Raw genomic sequence first — 16578 nt, 5'->3', positions numbered from 1 at the left:
GATGCAGCCCAGGACATGGTTGGCTTTCTGGGCTGCAAGCACACATTGCCAGCTCACATTGATCTTCTTGTCAACCAACACCCCCAAGTCCTTCTCCTCAGGGCTGCTCTCAATCCATTCCATAATGCCTGCACCCAGTTTCAGTTGGCCGAAACCAACCTCCAGCTTTCCCCACACAACATCTCCAGCTAAGCGCCAACTACATTCCACCCTCTCAGCCTCCATCACAGGCAGCGCAGCCCCAGGACTTAGCTATGCTCATGCTGCAAACCAGAATTCATCCCACATGGCCAGCCACAGATCTGTGCAGAGCTCCCAGCTGTGATACTCCTTCAACTGCCACGATTAGGCTTCAGCACCTGCAAAGAAAGGCCAGGCGAGTTACTGAGAGGCCACAACAATGCACAGCCCTACAAGCAGCTCCTGGTCTCTGCATTACTTGGACAGGGCTACCCAAGAGGCAGGTATGGAAGTGTTTGGGAACCCTGCGGAGTTCTTCGGATGTGTTTTGGGAGAGCATCAGGGAGTGATTGGCATCCCTTGTGATGGGGTTTGGAGACATTTGCAGGATGGCAAACCTGCCATTATTATTACATAAAGCAGTTAGACCAAGCAAGGCAAGACAAAGACAAGTTAGGACACAGGTAAGCCATTTAGCCATGAAAAATCTTATTGTAGGCATTACTGCTTGTTCCAGGCAAAAAGACCACAGTCAAACTCATAAAAGGCAGGTGAGACTTCATGCAGATGTTAAGGTCCTGCTAGCAACGGAAACACTGCATTGACTCAACTACCGGTCACTGTTCTCCTGTGCTAGTCCATGAATCACAGGTTATTACCCACAAGTCCAGTAAGGATGCTATAAAACCTTCCTAAGACTCCAGGCTCCTACCTGGGATCAAGCCAGGAACTTTCCTGGAGGTGTCTGTGTTCTTCTTGCCACTTCGCTAACTTGTAAAGGTCTGAGGATGGTAGTCTGTAGTTCATGTATAGTTATTCCCTGATGTTTTAAATGCCTAGGATTAACACAGCTTATAAACACACATACTATTACTGAAGGGTGTAAAGCCAAGCTAAGATTTCTGCAGCCTCTCTAACAGAGCGAACCACATATGCCGGCAGCTACAGCTAAAGGCTATCAACTGCTGAGCGATACAGGCTGCGCCTCTCAAGTCCTTGATATTGCTTTAGAGTCTCCCTTGTGGCATTGTAACTTTGTCAGCCAGCATGTCAGTGGAGTCACAGTTTAGCATGGAGTCACAGTTCTTAGCATAGTGAAATCCATAGCAACCCGATACAAGGTTGTTCCAATTTGTCAGGACACCACCTACAAATCAGTAAAATCTGAAGCTGTAAAATTGAAATTAGAAAAGAAAAAATTCACTTTCACACATTTTTATGTGAAACAATCAACCACTGCACAAAACAATCAAAGGAACTGGTATATTCTCCATTATTATTGTATTTAAGTTTAGATGCATTTCCAGAAAGTTGTACTTTGGCCACAAATAGCCAGTTTAGATGAGTAACAAAACCAGTGAAATTCTATGCCCTAATGCCACAAAGATGCCAAGTTTATACTGTTATACACCCAGAGAAACAAAATTTCTCATGTATGAGGATAATTTTCCCTATAAAATGTTTTTTGTTTCCAAAACAAGAAACCCCTCCACAAATAAGGACTGCATTTTCAAAAATCCTTTTTAGCATCTGCCTTTCAAATGTCACAAACATTCCCATATAGACACACCCCTTCCTGACTCTGTGGGACCTGGCACTGCTTGCCAACCTGTTGGAAAGAAAACCCAAATATATGGACCAGAACTGCTTGAGTAGATACTGGCACCTAATTCCCAAGGAGTACCGTGTCTTAAGTCATAACTTTTCCTTCAGTACATCATTATAGCTAGCTGAGGCTATTTCCCTACTAATATAGCTGCCATTCTTATAAGCCAAACTGGCTTTATGTTTCTGCTAGGTAACACAGCATGTCACAGCCAGGCCTCACAACCAAGCTGGGAACTGAAACTGCTCTGAGAACCTTGCTGCAGCACTTCTCTTGTGACTTCGCATGCTTCATCACCATGGACACGCACAGCTTTACAAACACCACCATTCTTCAGAGATCGCAGTCTGGCTATCAGCAAATGCTGTCCAGTAAACCAGGAAAAGCAAACCAAAAGAAGCTATTTGGAAAATCTGTGAAGACCACAGGAGCAGGAAAGGTCAGTGCTTTTTGAAAAAAACCCACATTTTGCATAATACCAGCTTTAGCAAGGCCACACAGATTTAGTAATTTCTCTTAACATTCATACAGATCTACAATTGCCTTCCCACGAAAACTACACAATTACAATTAACTCAGTTCTACTACTTATCTATTGTGACACTTTCTTAGCTCTTCAAGTTTACTTCCCAAAACACAACTGTACTGATTTCTATACAGGTTTTTATGTCTCCCTACATGCACTCTATTTCTGATGCAGCTGCCACATTTCCAGCTTGGAACCTGTTCTGCTGTTACTATGACAGGCAATTTTAGTATATTTATTCTATGTTGCTCGCCTATGTACTTGAATTTTGCATATCTTCTTTAAAAAGGGCCACCAGTTGTATTAGGATACAGCAACTTTTAGTTAAGAATGTGCATTAAAGCCATTAGACTTATCAGACCTCTCTCCAGTTCTAAAACCTTGATTGCATTGTTCCTCCTTTGAATTAGTTTAGAAATTCAGCACACAAATACTAGTCACTCCTTTATTTTCCAATTATGTCTGCAAGAATCATTAACATTGATGCATTTTCCTTCCTTTAGTATCTGTTGTGGACTTAACTGTGCCTCTTATATTGTAGGTATCTTATCAGTTGTAAAAATTAGTTGCATGTTAAAAAAACCTGAATCCCTTCCCAAAATGAATGCTTTAAAAAGAAATTAGTGAATTCTTAATGTAGGATTGTAGGCACAGTGCCCACTTACTGTTATTTCAACAATTCCCTGCCTCATTCAAATCACAACAATCATGTCTAATTACTAGACTTCCCTTTCCTATGATGTGTTATCTAATAACTCGGTATATATGAAGGTGGATTTTTAAAAGCACTACATAGGGCATCAACTATTATTTCATCACCTTCACTTGGTATCTCACAAATGTTACAAAACATGTCTTCTAACTTATTTCTCAAATTCAGGAAGTATTTAGCTATACTCACCAGTTTGAACCTGTGCCACACAGACAAGACCAACAAAAACAATATTCTGAACCTAAAGGGAAAAGTATGTATTTCAGACATGTACAGCTTTATTTTGTTGCTGCACTTCATCGTTCGTTATTCAGTAATGTCTAACCTTTCTGGAAAACAATCCCTTGCATCTTACTGTGGCCAATTTTACTTGCAACTTGGTAATCATACCATTATTTGCACTACAGTGCATTTCCTCACCCTAGGCTCTTACCTAGGATGTTCGCTCACCATGGAAACCAGGCTGTACATCTAAGAAGCACACAGGTCCTACCCTCACATATACGGTACCCATTCCAGAGCTGGCTCTTGCCGCCACCTGCAGCCGCAACCTGTCAGATTGGTCAGTTACCTCACTCAGTCTTTTGCATTCCATTACATTGTTACCCTCATAATTCCCTGCAGAACAGATAGCTCTGGCGCACTACAAATCAGCTTCTATCTTTTGGCTGCTATGATGCACATACATGAGAACACGATCCAGGGCACCATTATCATCCTTTCACAGAATCACAGATGCTGAGGTTGGAAGGGACCTCTTGAGGTCATCAGGTTCAAACCTAGGCAGGGCCACCTACAGCGGGTTGTCCAGGATCATGTTCAGGCAGCCTCTGAATATCTCCAAGACTTGTCAGTATCTTTATTCTTGTGCTCTGCAGTTACTGAAGTTTCCCGGGATCCAGCAGGGGTATCCCTTCCATAAATGTTCAGTTTTCAGATGTAAAACAAGTGGAGGTTTATATGTGATACTGTGGGAGGGGGGGGTGCCTTTGCTACTGAGTTCACTTCCCTCCTTCCTCTCCCAGTTTACAGCTGTTTATCAGATTACACAACTCCTAAGTGGATACATAATGCTGGGGAGGAGGGAAGACAGGATAACTGGAAAAGGGTAACTGCCTGTGTGCATTAACACCAGCCTCCATTCAGCACTGGTGAGACCACACCTGCAGTGTGTTGAGTTCTGGCCTCTCCAGTACAAGAGAGACATGTAGCTACTGGAGAAAGTCCAACAAAGGGCCATGAAGACGATTAAGGGACTGGAGCATTTCTCATCTAAGGAAAGGCTGAGGGAGCTGGGACTGTTTAGCCTCAAGAAGAAAAGGCAAGGAGGGATCTTATTCATGTATATCAATACCTGAAGGGAAGGTGCAAAAAGGACAAAGCCAGGCTCTTTTCATAGGATCAGAGTAATTTAGCTTGGAAAAGACCTTAAAGATCATCAAGTCCAACTGATAACCTAGCACTGCATAGTCCACCATTAAACCATGTCCCTAGGCACCTCATTTACATGTCTTTTAAATACCTCCTGGGATGGTGACTTAACCACCTTCCTGGGCAGCCTGTTCCAGTGCTTGACAACCCTTTCAGTGAAGAAATTTTTCCTAACATCCAATCTAACCCCATCCTGGCACAACTGGAGGCCATTTCCTTTTGCCTTATTGCTTGTTACTTGGGAAAAGAGACCTACACCCACCTCGCTACAGCCTCCCTGCGGGTAGCAATAATGTCTCCCTTGAGCCACCTTTTCTCCATACTAAACAAACCCAGTTCGCTCATAAGACTTGTGCTTCAGACCCTTACCCAGCTCTGTCACCCATCTCTGGATGTGCTCCAGCACCTCAATGTCTGACCTGTAGTGTGGGGACCAAAACTGAACACAGGATTTGAGGTGCGGCCTCACCAGTGTCGAGTACAGGGGAACTATCACTTCCCTAGTCCTGCTGCCCATGCTATTTCTGATACAAGCAGGATGGTTCTGGGCACACTGCTGGCTGTTGACCAAAACCCCCAGGTCCTTTTCCACCATCCAGCTTCCCAGCCACTCTTCTCGCAGCCTGTAGCGCTGCCTGGGGCTGCTGTGACCCACGGGCAGGACTCGGCATTTAGCCTGGTTGAACCTCATACAGCTGGCCTCAGCCCATCAGTCCAGCCTGTCCAGATCCCTCTGCAGAGCCTCCTGCCCTCCAGCACATCAATGCTCCCACCCAGCTTGGTGTCATCTGCAAACTGCCTGAGGGTGCACTGGATCCCCTTGTCCAGATCATCGATAAAAGATACTGAACAGAACCGGCCCCAGCACGGAGCCCTGGGGAACGGCACGTGTGACCAGCCGCCAGCGGGATGTCACTCCATTCCCCACCACCTCTGGGCCTGGCCACCCAGCCAGCTTCTAACCCAGTGCAGAGCACACCCGTCCCAGCCACGAGCAGCCAGTTTCTCCAGGAGATGCTGTGGGAGATGGTGTCAAAGGCTTTACTGAAGTCTAGGTGGACAACATCCACAGCCTTTCCCTCATCCACTAAGCGGGTCACCTTGTCATAGAGGGAGATGAGGTCAGTCAAGCAGGCCCTGCCTTTCATAACCCCATGCTGGCTGGGCCTGATCCCCTGACTGTCGCGTACGTGCCCCATGATGGCCCTCAAGATGATCTGCTCCATAGCCTTCCCCAGCACCGAGGTCAGCCTGACGTCTGCTGTTCCCCAGATCCTCCTTCCGGCCCTTTTTGTAGATGGGTGTCACATTGGCAAATGTCCAGAAACAGACAACTGAGACCTCGCTGCTTAGCCAAGACTGCTGATAAATCATGGAAAGTGGCCCAGTGATCACTTCCACCAGCTCCCTCAGTACCCTGGGGTGGATCCCACCCAGCTCCCTAAACCTGTGTGTCTAAGTGGTATGGCAGGTCACTGCCTGTTGCCCCTTGGATTGTGGGGGCTTCATCCTGCTCCCTGTCCCTGTCTTCCAGCTCAGGGGGCTGGGTACCTGGAGAAGAAATGGTCTATACTGATATAAGAATTATTTACTTTAAAAAAGGAAAAAAAGAGGGAAGCAAAAAAAAAGTAAATATCTATAGTGAAAATCAAGAACGAATTTGAAAACCAGAGGATGTTAGTTAAATCCTTAAAAACAGTTAAAAAAACATAGCCTTGGAAGATGGAAGAGACACCAAAAATACTTCAAGCTGGGGCACAAAATAAGCTGAAGGAGAACAAAAACAGTTAATGAGACTAAACATAAAATTACTGGAACTATGTGTGAACTATCTTAATTAACATACTAAAAGATCCACTCTAGAGCAAAGAGAGCCCCCTACTAACAAAATCCCTCCCCACAGAACAAAAAAAGAAGACTGTGCCTTTAAATGGAGATGAGACTTGTAAGAACGAATGAGAATTAAGAGTGACTAAAAGCAATTGTAAACAATCTTTCAAAGTGTATAAAAAGTTCTGCTCTGTGTTGGGTGTGTTAGCTTTGCGGATCACCACGTAACACCCACCTCTGCGCAGACATGCAATAAGCAAATTCTCAGCTGTGTGTGGATGGGCTCTTGCACACTGGGCAACGAGCCCAGATTTGGGATAACATTACTATTAAAGACTGAGGCAAAGAAGGCATTAAGTACCTCAGCCTTTTCCCCAGCCTTTGTCACTATGTTTCCCCCCTACATCCAATAAAGGATGGAGATTCTCCTTGGTCCTCCTGTTGTTGCTAATGTATTTATAGAAACATTTTTTACCCTCTTTTACGGCAGTAGCCAGATTAAGATCTAGCTGGGCTTTGGCCCTTCTAATTTTCTCCCGACATAACCTCACGACATCCCTGTAGCCTTCCTGAGTCGCCCGCCCCTTCTTCAAAAGGTTACAAACTTTCCTGAGTTCCAGTCAAAGCTCGCTCTTCAGCCAGGCCACTTTTCTTCCCCACCGGTTCATCTTTTGGCACATGGGGATGGCCTGCTCCTGCACCTTAAAAGGTTTCCTGCTTGAAGAATGTCCAGCCTTTGCGGACTCTGCCCTTCAGGACTGCCTCCTAAGGGACTCTTGTCAACCAGTCTCCTAAACAGGCCAGACCCCCCTTCCTGACTTCTCCAAGAATCGAAAACTATCACTTCATGATTGCTATGCCCCTGACAGCCCCCAGCCATCACATCATCCACAAGTCCCTCTCTGTTCTCAAACAACAGATCGAGCGGGTCACCTTCCCTAGTTAGCTCGCTCACCAGCTGTGTCAGGAAGGTCTCTTCCACACACTCCATGAATCTCCTAGACTGTTTCCTCTCTGCTATATTGTATTCCCAGCAGATATCTGGTAAGTTGAAGTCCCCCATGAGAACAAGGGCTAGCAATTGTGAGACTCCTCCCAGCTTCTTATAGAGTATTTCATCTGCCTCTTCATCCTTGTTGCGTGGTCTATAACAGACTCCCACCATGATAACTTCCTTGTTGGCCTTTCCCCTGATTCTTACCCATAAATGCTCAACCCTATTGTCACTATCATTAAGCTCTAGACAGTCAAATACTCCCTGACATTCAGGGCTACCCCACCACCCCTCCTTCCTTGCCTTCTGAGGAGTTTACAGCCATCCATTGCAGCACTCTAGTTGTGCGAGTCATCCCACCGTGTTCCCATGAGGGCAACTACTTCAGTTTTCTTGCTGCACAATGGCTTACAGCTCCTCCTGTTTGTTGCCCATGCTGTGTGCACTCATGAAGATGCACTTCAGCTGGGCTGTTCATCCCGCCTTTTTGCAGGGAGAAGCTCTAATTCCTACATGACCATTCTCAGGCATTTCCATGGTTTCTAACACACCAACAAGCCTTGTGTCTTCACTGTCACACAGATCTCATTTCCCTACTTCTACTGAGCCGGCAGACTGAGAGACCTTGCTAGCATACTGTCCCTCAAACATTGGTGCACAGCCACCAGGCTTATCTCTAGTGAACCTAGTTTTATCCCTTTTCCCCTTCAAATCTAGGTTAAAGCTTTTTCAATGAGCCCTAACTCCTGAGCAAAGATCCTTTTCTCCCTTTGGGACTGGTGTACCCCACCTGTTGCCAGCAGGCGTGGTGTCATGTAAACTGAGCCATGATCAAATTCTGCCAGTGACACCAGGCTTGGAGCCATGTATTGATCTGCTGGCTCTTCCTGTCTCTTCCCTCATCATTCCCTGCAACTGGAAGGGCAGAGGAGAATTCAGTGGTGCCCAGTGACAGGACCAAAGGCAATGGGCACAAAGTGAAACACAGGAGGTTACACTTGAACGTGAGGAAATGGTTTTTTACTTGAGGGTCACTGAGCACTGGAAAAAGTCGCCCAGAAACATTGCAGAATTTCCTTCCTTGGAGATACTTAAAAGCTGTCTGGACATGATCCTGGGCAGCCTGCTCTAGGTAGCCCTGCTTGAGCAGAGGGTTGGACCAGATGACCTCCAGAAGTTCCTTCCAGCCTCTCCCATTCTGTGATTCTGTGAACTTAACACTAGACAGTCATGGTCTTGCTTGCCCTTATACTATAACATTACAGCTAGCTTTGCAAACAGTTCTTCCGTACTGGTATTAAAAAGCTCTACCAAGCACTTCTGAAGTTGTAAAGGAAGCAGCAGGCCACAAGAATGAGGTCAACACTGCAAACGTTGGCAAGAAGCCAGTTCCTGAGAGTTTATAACTTTATGGTGAGCCAGCAAAAGGGTAATATGATCCCTACCCTGCAAAAGTGCAGGCTTGGCTGAAACTTTTGCCTATGTCTTGATTTCCTTGGTAGGTCTACAAAACCCAGAGGAACTGGAGGGAAAGCTATCAGCCATAATATGTATGCATGCTCTAATAGTCACTGAGGATGTACCTCTTAGGAGCAAGAATGTTGGTCAGTCTGTACTTTGTGTAGGGTGCCAGGATTCTGGAAAATTCAGGTGTAATATGCTTGGGTAGTATTCAAGGGTGCTTTTCTTAGCCTCCATCAAACCACTGTTTAATGAAGGACAGAATGGATTGGGCCAAAGTCTGGGCACACACTGTTACCTCAGGAGACAGAAGGAGCATGCCAGGTGAAGCAGTCTCATCAGCCCTCATTCACTAAAGAGCTACGATCCCATCTTCTACCACTACTGTATTGGTTTGGCCCATTTTGTAAAGCGTGGATAAATTGAAGTGAATCCTCTACAACCAGCTTTCTATCCAGGTCTCTACCCATGGAGCTTGGCCTTGCTGATCTTAAAGGTCTTTTCCAACATAAATAATTCCATGATTCTATGAATATCAGAGGCCTCAACACAGATCAAGTGACTGAGGGAGGATGTAGCTCTCCATGTCTCATGATGTTGGGAGTATCTGGTGCCTCTCACTCTTGCTGTGGCTGGGGCAGGGGGAGATGGTCTCCTTGCCACCAGGAGGTGTGCAGTTGTGTGGGATCTTTGTTGCCAAAAGACCTGAGGGAGGTCAACTGACTGCAGCATCAGAGATAACAAGAGATTGACTGGATCTTCTGAGACCCTGTGTTACAGATTTGTTATTAGAATTAATTAACCACATTTGATTTTATAGAAACACATTTGATTTTATAGTTATTTTAATAGGAATACAGAGTTATAAGAAATATTTTAATGAAATTTGTATTTGTACAGCAACAGCTGCTATGAAATCTTCTGTATAACCCCGTACCAAGGCCAAAGGAATTGGTCAGAATCACCTAGTAGGAACATTTAGAACTTAGATAACAGACTTAAGATTCAAGATGATTGTTTATATGTAACCTAGGAGAATGTACTAAAATGTCAAAATGTAGAATTAATGGGAACTGGGGAGAGTCGAGTGAAGTAACTCGTAGTTACCTGCCAAGAAATAGTTACCTTAAGTAAAAGGTAATTCCGGCAGGGGGAGATCACGACCACTGACTCATGTACCACCTACCCGATTAATACTCCAGACCCATTTCCAGACCTTTCTAGCCTTTACTGCACAGAATCGGATATGGGAGGAGAGTATGTTAAGGATTTTCGGGAAATACTATGTTTATGCATGCATATTTAATGAATATGTATGAATGAGTTCTATATAGGGTATATGATTTTGAAACTTCATGTGCGTTGATCGTGAGAGGACTCACGCACCTGGCCATTAATAAAGAAGTGTCTGCTTATCTACATCACATTGGTGATTATTCCGAGATTTCGGTAACACCTGCAGCTTCAAGAGGCCAAATCCCCAGCTGTACTGAGTCTGAGCTTCTGGGGTGGGAAATGGAGACTTCCATGATGACAAGGCAGGAATTCTGTCTTCCAGCAGCAGGAGGCAGGTGCCTGCCCCACCTGCAGTTCTGCAATTACAGAACTGGTTGAGTGCTCTGGAAGCAGACAAAGCTCTAGGAATTCTCCTACGAAGGACCTGATCTGGCTGAGCCTGAGCTGCACAGCAGCACCAAGAGGAAGCAGCAAGAGATTATATTGGGAAGAGGCTCCCACCTGCTGTGGACAGAGGCCTCATCTGTCTATCTGACCTGCTGTCTAGGGAGGTTCTCTGCTCTTTGGGAGCTCAGTTCCAGGATATAGTGGAGAAGCTATCTACCTTTCAAACTATAACACCCTGCTGCTCTTCCACGTGGGCAAAAATGATATTGTCAGGGGAGACCTGGAGCCTATCAAACAAGAGTACATGGTTCCAGGGGCAAGAGGATGGGTGGGGTGGGGACAGGTGATTTTTTCCTCTGTCTTGCTGGTGAGGAAGGGCTTGAGAGGAACTAGACTGTGGAACAACATCTGTTTGTGCAGCTGGTGTCAAGAATAGGGGAATGTCTTCTATGATCCTAGGATCCTCTTTGAAGATCAAGAACTGATAGGAAGAGACAGGATATACAATACAAAGTGGGCAAAAGCATCTTTGCCAACAGACTGGTGGCAGTCTGTTCTCCTCTGATGAGAACTTTAAACTAGGAACAAAGCAGGAAAGATGATGAACAAACAACAATCAAATGAGGAAGTTGTGGACTAAGTCTGCAAGCAAAATGTGCAGGGTGAACTGGACAGGAGAGACCTTGTAGTCAACAATTCAGCGCTGAAGGGGGACCACCTCAATCGTAAGGACATAAATAAAGGAGTACTTACAGGACAGTGTGATGGAGAAAGCTCTCTCACCTTTTTTAGGTGAAATGCCTGTACATTGCTGCACAGAGCATGGGGAACAAATGAGAAATTAAAGAGCATGTGTGCATCTGTTGTAAATCTCATTGAGATTTGGTGAGACACACATGGTGGGTTAGCTTACAAGACCAGAGTGCTGTTATGGATGGATGGATACAGGCTCCAGGAGGGGGAAATGCCTTTATGTCAGAGAGCAGAAGGAATGCATGGAGCTCTGGCCTCGGACAGGTGATGAGTCAGTTGAGAGTTTATGGGTTAGCATTAGAAGGCAGGCCAATGTGGGTAATCTTGTGATGGGTGTCTGGCACAGACTGCCTGATTAGGAGGAAGCAGAGAGTGTGCTGATGAACTGGAGTACACTGATGATAAATTCCTGGCACAGGTGATCAATGAGCTGACAAGGAGAGGCACTCTCCTGGACCTGATACTTACAAACAAGGAAATACTAGTTGTGGGTGTGAAAACTGGGGATAGCCTTGGCTGCAGTAACCACAAGATGATGGAGTTCAGGATCTTGAAAAAAGGGAACAATGTAAATATTAGGATCATAATCCTGGACTTCGGCAGAGTTGAGTTTGAGCTATTCAGGGATCTCCTTGGAAGAATCTTATGGGAGATGGTCCTGGAGAGGAGTCCAGTAGAGCTGTATAGTTTTCAAGGAGCACCTCCTCCCATCTCAAGAATGGTCCATCCCAATAAGCAGGAAATCAAACAAGAGTTGCAGAAGGCCTACACCAAAGACCAAGATGCTCCTTACAAAACTCAAATGTAAAAATGAAGCATCCAAGAGGTGGAAGCAGGATCACACAGCCCAGGAGGAACACAACGACACTGTCCAAATGCTCAGGAATGGTGTTAAGAAAGCCAAAGCCCACCTGGAACTGAATAGGCAAGGGATGTGAATGGCAACAAGAAGGGCTTCTGCAGGTGTATGAGCAGCAAAAAGACAACTAGGGAAACATGACCTCTTAGCTGAAAGGGGCAGGGGAACTAGCAACAAAGGATGCCAAAAAGGCTGAGTTACTCAGTGCATTCTTTGCATTAGTCTTTACTGGTAAGACTGACCTCCCAGAATCCCAGGTCCTCAAGGCCAAGGAGAAAGTCTGGAGCAAGGAAGACTTACCCTCAATGAAGGAGAATCAGGTTAGAGAACATTTAAACAAAATGTACATACAGAATTCTATTGGGCCTGACAAGTTGAACAGGATGAAAGAGAAAACCTTTTTACTGTGAGGGCGGTCAAACACTCAGAAGGAACAGGTTTGCCCAGGGAAGCTGTGGAGTCTCCATCCTAGGGGATATTAAAAACCTGACTGGACACAGTCTTAAGCAACCTGCTCTGTTTAAACCTGCTTTGAGCAAGGGGCTGGACTAGATAATCTTGTGAGATCCCTTCCAACCTCACCTGAAAGTTAAGGTGGTGGTTCTGTGAATCAGTCCTATCAGTGGTGAACAAATAACACAGACTCAGTGGGATGCATCAGACCAGAATTCTTAGGTGCATGGTGTGGTGTCTATCTGTATACAATGCAGATGACCAGAAGCAGGATGCATGCTAGAAAGCCACTTCCAGTCAAGGACAAACACAAGAATGTGCCATAGTACTTCCACTGCAAAACACTCCTGCTATCCGCCAGCAAGGACGTGATCTGCCTACCCAAAAAGTCCCTGAAACCTTGAGAATGTAAAAATAAAGCAAGCTCATTGTATTTGACCTGCACTGCTTTTTCACATACCTACCACAGGCACTAAATACATGGTCTACTGCAGAAACACAAATAGATTATCTATGATAATATTGTGCCTTGCAATCATTTGTCCAGTATAAATAGGAAATGACACTGGCAGAAAGAGAAGCCTCTCAATCTGCCTTAATTAAACTATCCTTATTTAAACTGAGAAGACTGTTATCTTCTCAGCAAGAGAGGACCCAGACAGAACAACTCCTAACAGCACAGAAAACCAAGGCATCAGCTTGGACACAAATGTACTCTGACAGAGCCATAACATCTTTCTCATAATAGGGTAAAACATTTGGCCAAAACACCAAAGCAAATTTTAGGTTACTCACCTATAACAAAACCAAAATAGCACGCAGGTAGAGCAGGCCAGATGAATAATCTCCAAATTAATAATCCAGCAGAGTCTCAACAGATGCTGAATTGATGTTCAGCCCACAATGTTCTGTACCTCCCTCCCACCCACTGTCCCTGCAGGGAAGAATGCAGTCCTAGGCAACTGGGAAGATCGGATCTGCATGACATATTAAACATTCCATTGAAATAAATGGCCCACATTCTGTGGCTGGGAGGATGTTTCTTCAGCCATTATCCCCCTTATGGTCATTCTTTCACTCTCTCTGTATTCATAATTAGTTATCTGTGTCTTATCTCAAATTACATTATAGTTCAGATGATGTCCAAGAAGATACCACTTTACTTACCTCAGGCAGTGGAAGGATAAGAATGTGGTCACTCTTGACTGACATTGAAGCCCTAGGTTAAAACTGGTTGTAAAATTTCATTTTCTGCCCTCATTTAGTAACACAATACTGACTGAACTTTCTAAATCCAGGAAAAGGATGCAGCTGTCTCTTCAAACACAAATAAAAGAATCTTAGTCTGATGGAGAAAGAGGGCTTAATCCGTACTACTGTCCATAACATTTTCTACCGGTAGCTTCCAGTCCAGCACGATGACTTAGCAGTTATATTTTAGAATTTGCAAGTTTCGGGCATGGCTCTATTAGCACTTCAGTACATACTTGCTGCTGAAGTTTTATGGACAAGATCTACTGCCTATGGAAAGACAGTACACAATGTACGGCCATAATAACTCACTAGTGGAATTTGACTTTGTACTCCAAATTACAAAAGTAACACATTATACAACCAAAAAGAAATCTTAAAAATATATGTATTTTTAGATTAGCAGAACTACTTCTTCTCAGTTAACTAGGAATGTAAAAATGGAAATACACATATGTGCATGTGTGCTTCAACTCAAGACATAGGCCAGACATTAAAAAAATTAGGTTGAACATTTTACCTGCCAGAATAACTAGCTGAAAACATAAGAGAGCATGACTGGGGAAAAAAGCAATGGTCTTATATGTGGCATAAATGCTTGTTTAGAATTTGTAATTTTTCATTCTGTTACAGTTTGCCAGAGTTTGATACCCCCAGTATGAAATATGGCATCCAAGACAAAGCAGATGAAACAGGACACCACGCTGGGAGAGTTTTCCCATGCTGGGAAAAGTAAGCAAGGAGTAAGAACCAAGAATGGAGATATGACATCCAGTGACATGGAAATACTTGTCAAAGAGAGAAAACTGTACTTGCAGAAGGAATACAAGATTCTCACTGAACATATGAACACATACACGGGAAGACTGGACCACTTTCTGCAGGAAAATAAATTCCTAGAAAAGGAAGTCCAACGGAATCAGGAAGAGAACAAGGCTTACCTCTCTTACATAAGAAAACACAACCAGAAGTGCCAGAATCTGATAATAACACTAAATGACCAGAATCACACTGATTTGTCTCAAGTCCGGATGCAGAAGGAAAAACTAATCTCACAGTACACAGAAAAAGAGAAGGAGGTAAGGAGCTCTCTGATGAATGTGGAGACAAAGTACTCTCTTATGCTTAAGGAGATTGAAGACCTGCAGCCTGCCAAAGGTCCATCTGTTTTTCTGGAACAGCAGGAAAAGATTAAAGAGCTGGAGAAGGAACTGTTGGTCACAAAGATACAGCGTTCAGAGGAAATGCACAAAATCAAGAGCAGATTTCTGCAGGCCAAGGCTGAATGTGAGACAGACTTTCATCAGAAGATCCAGGTTCTCACAAAGACAGCAGAAGAAGCAGCAATACAGTCTCTGATTCAGCATATCAAACAAGCAAAAGCAGAGAATCGGCATCTGCGCAAGGAATTGCTCAGACTCATCCGATACTCAAAAATCCTTAAAGAAACTGAAGTTCAACTGAGAGTGCAGCACCAGCAGCTTCTTTGGGAGAACCAGTACACTCAGCACATGGCACACATGTGCCACTTGTTACACCAGCATGAGGCACACAATGCAAATGCCAAAACCTACGGCTCTCACAGCCTGTTCAGATGCGTCCATCAACGTAAGAAATAAAAAACCCCACTACTCCACTCCTCACTCGTGCCAATATATCAGTAGACATAGCTGGACTGTCAGCTGTTGCCACTATAAGTTAGGTAACAGAGTATACAGAAGTAAATGTTCTGTGGGTGGAAATTCATATAGATCATGCTCAGCGTGCAATTCAGACAATAGATCTTAAAAGTAACCTCAGCTTTAACTTCCATGCCAACTGTATCAAGACATTTGAAACTGCAATCCCTTCGTGTCCCAAAATAAACAATGACATTTTCTCTTTGAGATCAGTCTTTGATGTTTTATTAATCAGTAATTTTCCATGGGAAAATTCTAGTATTTTTTATATTTATATAAATATATAAAGGCAATCTGTATGTTACTTTTCACTGCAAATGACATCTGATACCATAGTATAAACCAATGTAGGCCAGCTCTTACTTTCAGCAACAATCATTTTCCCAAATCTTCTACATGCCAAAGACTTTATTTTACCTTCTGCTAGTGTCCAAAGGACAGAAAATAAATATCCAAGCAATCGAATCCTTTAAACAATATAAGCAGTTGAGGTATTTGGCCCTTGGTCATAACTATCAATAAAATATATTCACTGGATATATTTCATATTAATTTTTACTTCTGATTCTTTTCTTGCTTTATTGCTTCACTTGAGAAGCAAGAGGTAAAGAGTTATATTTCAAATAGATTGCAGCTATATTCACTTTCCAAGATGAACACTTAGGGATTTCAATTACCTCATTAACACCAGAGGTCACCCTCACTACAAGTTTTAACATTCACATAGGGATATTTTCTACAGCAGCAGACCTTAAGTGAGATTGGAGACACCTCAAAGGGCAATCAATCAGAGCAGGGCCACTTTCAGTGGCTTTTGAGTATCTCCAAGAACTGAGACTCCATAGCCTCTCTGTGCAGCCTGTTCCAGTGTTTGACCACACTCACAGTAAAAAATGTTTCTTCTTAATTTAAATGGAATTTAAATTCCATCACAAATTTCAATTTCAGAACAGTCTGGCTCTGCCTGATATTTAAATACATCAGTAAGAACCCCTGAGCCTTCTTCAGGCTAAACACCGGGAGCCTCTTCCTGTACCCAAGCCTTAATCATCTCTGTGGCCCTTTGCTGGACACAATCCTCTATGTCTGTGTCTGTCTTATACTGGGGAGCCCAGAACCACACAAGATGCTCTAGGTATGGTCATGCGCTAGGTATGGTCTCTCAGTGCTGAGTAAAAGAGAAGGATTGCCTCCCCAAATGAGCTGGCAAGGCTCTTCCT

The 16578-nt window shown here is 44.0% G+C and overlaps 1 protein-coding gene across 1 annotated transcript; it reads left to right on the top strand.

The window, feature by feature from the left end:
* The first annotated feature begins 350 nt into the window (after positions 1-350).
* On the top strand, positions 351-15565 carry CCDC166 (coiled-coil domain containing 166). The gene is made up of 2 exons (XM_080381709.1): positions 351-2225; positions 14313-15565. The coding sequence occupies exon 2, from the start codon at positions 14345-14347 to the stop codon at positions 15296-15298; it is 954 nt and encodes a 317-aa protein (XP_080237835.1). The 5' UTR covers positions 351-2225; positions 14313-14344; the 3' UTR covers positions 15299-15565.
* Positions 15566-16578: the final 1013 nt, after the last annotated feature.

The sequence above is a fragment of the Falco punctatus genome (assembly GCF_963210335.1).
Source record: "Falco punctatus genome assembly, chromosome: 3".
Taxonomy (NCBI): Eukaryota; Metazoa; Chordata; class Aves; order Falconiformes; family Falconidae; genus Falco; species Falco punctatus.
Note: the sequence above shows the minus strand (reverse complement) of the source record. Positions and strands in the feature narration are given on the sequence as shown.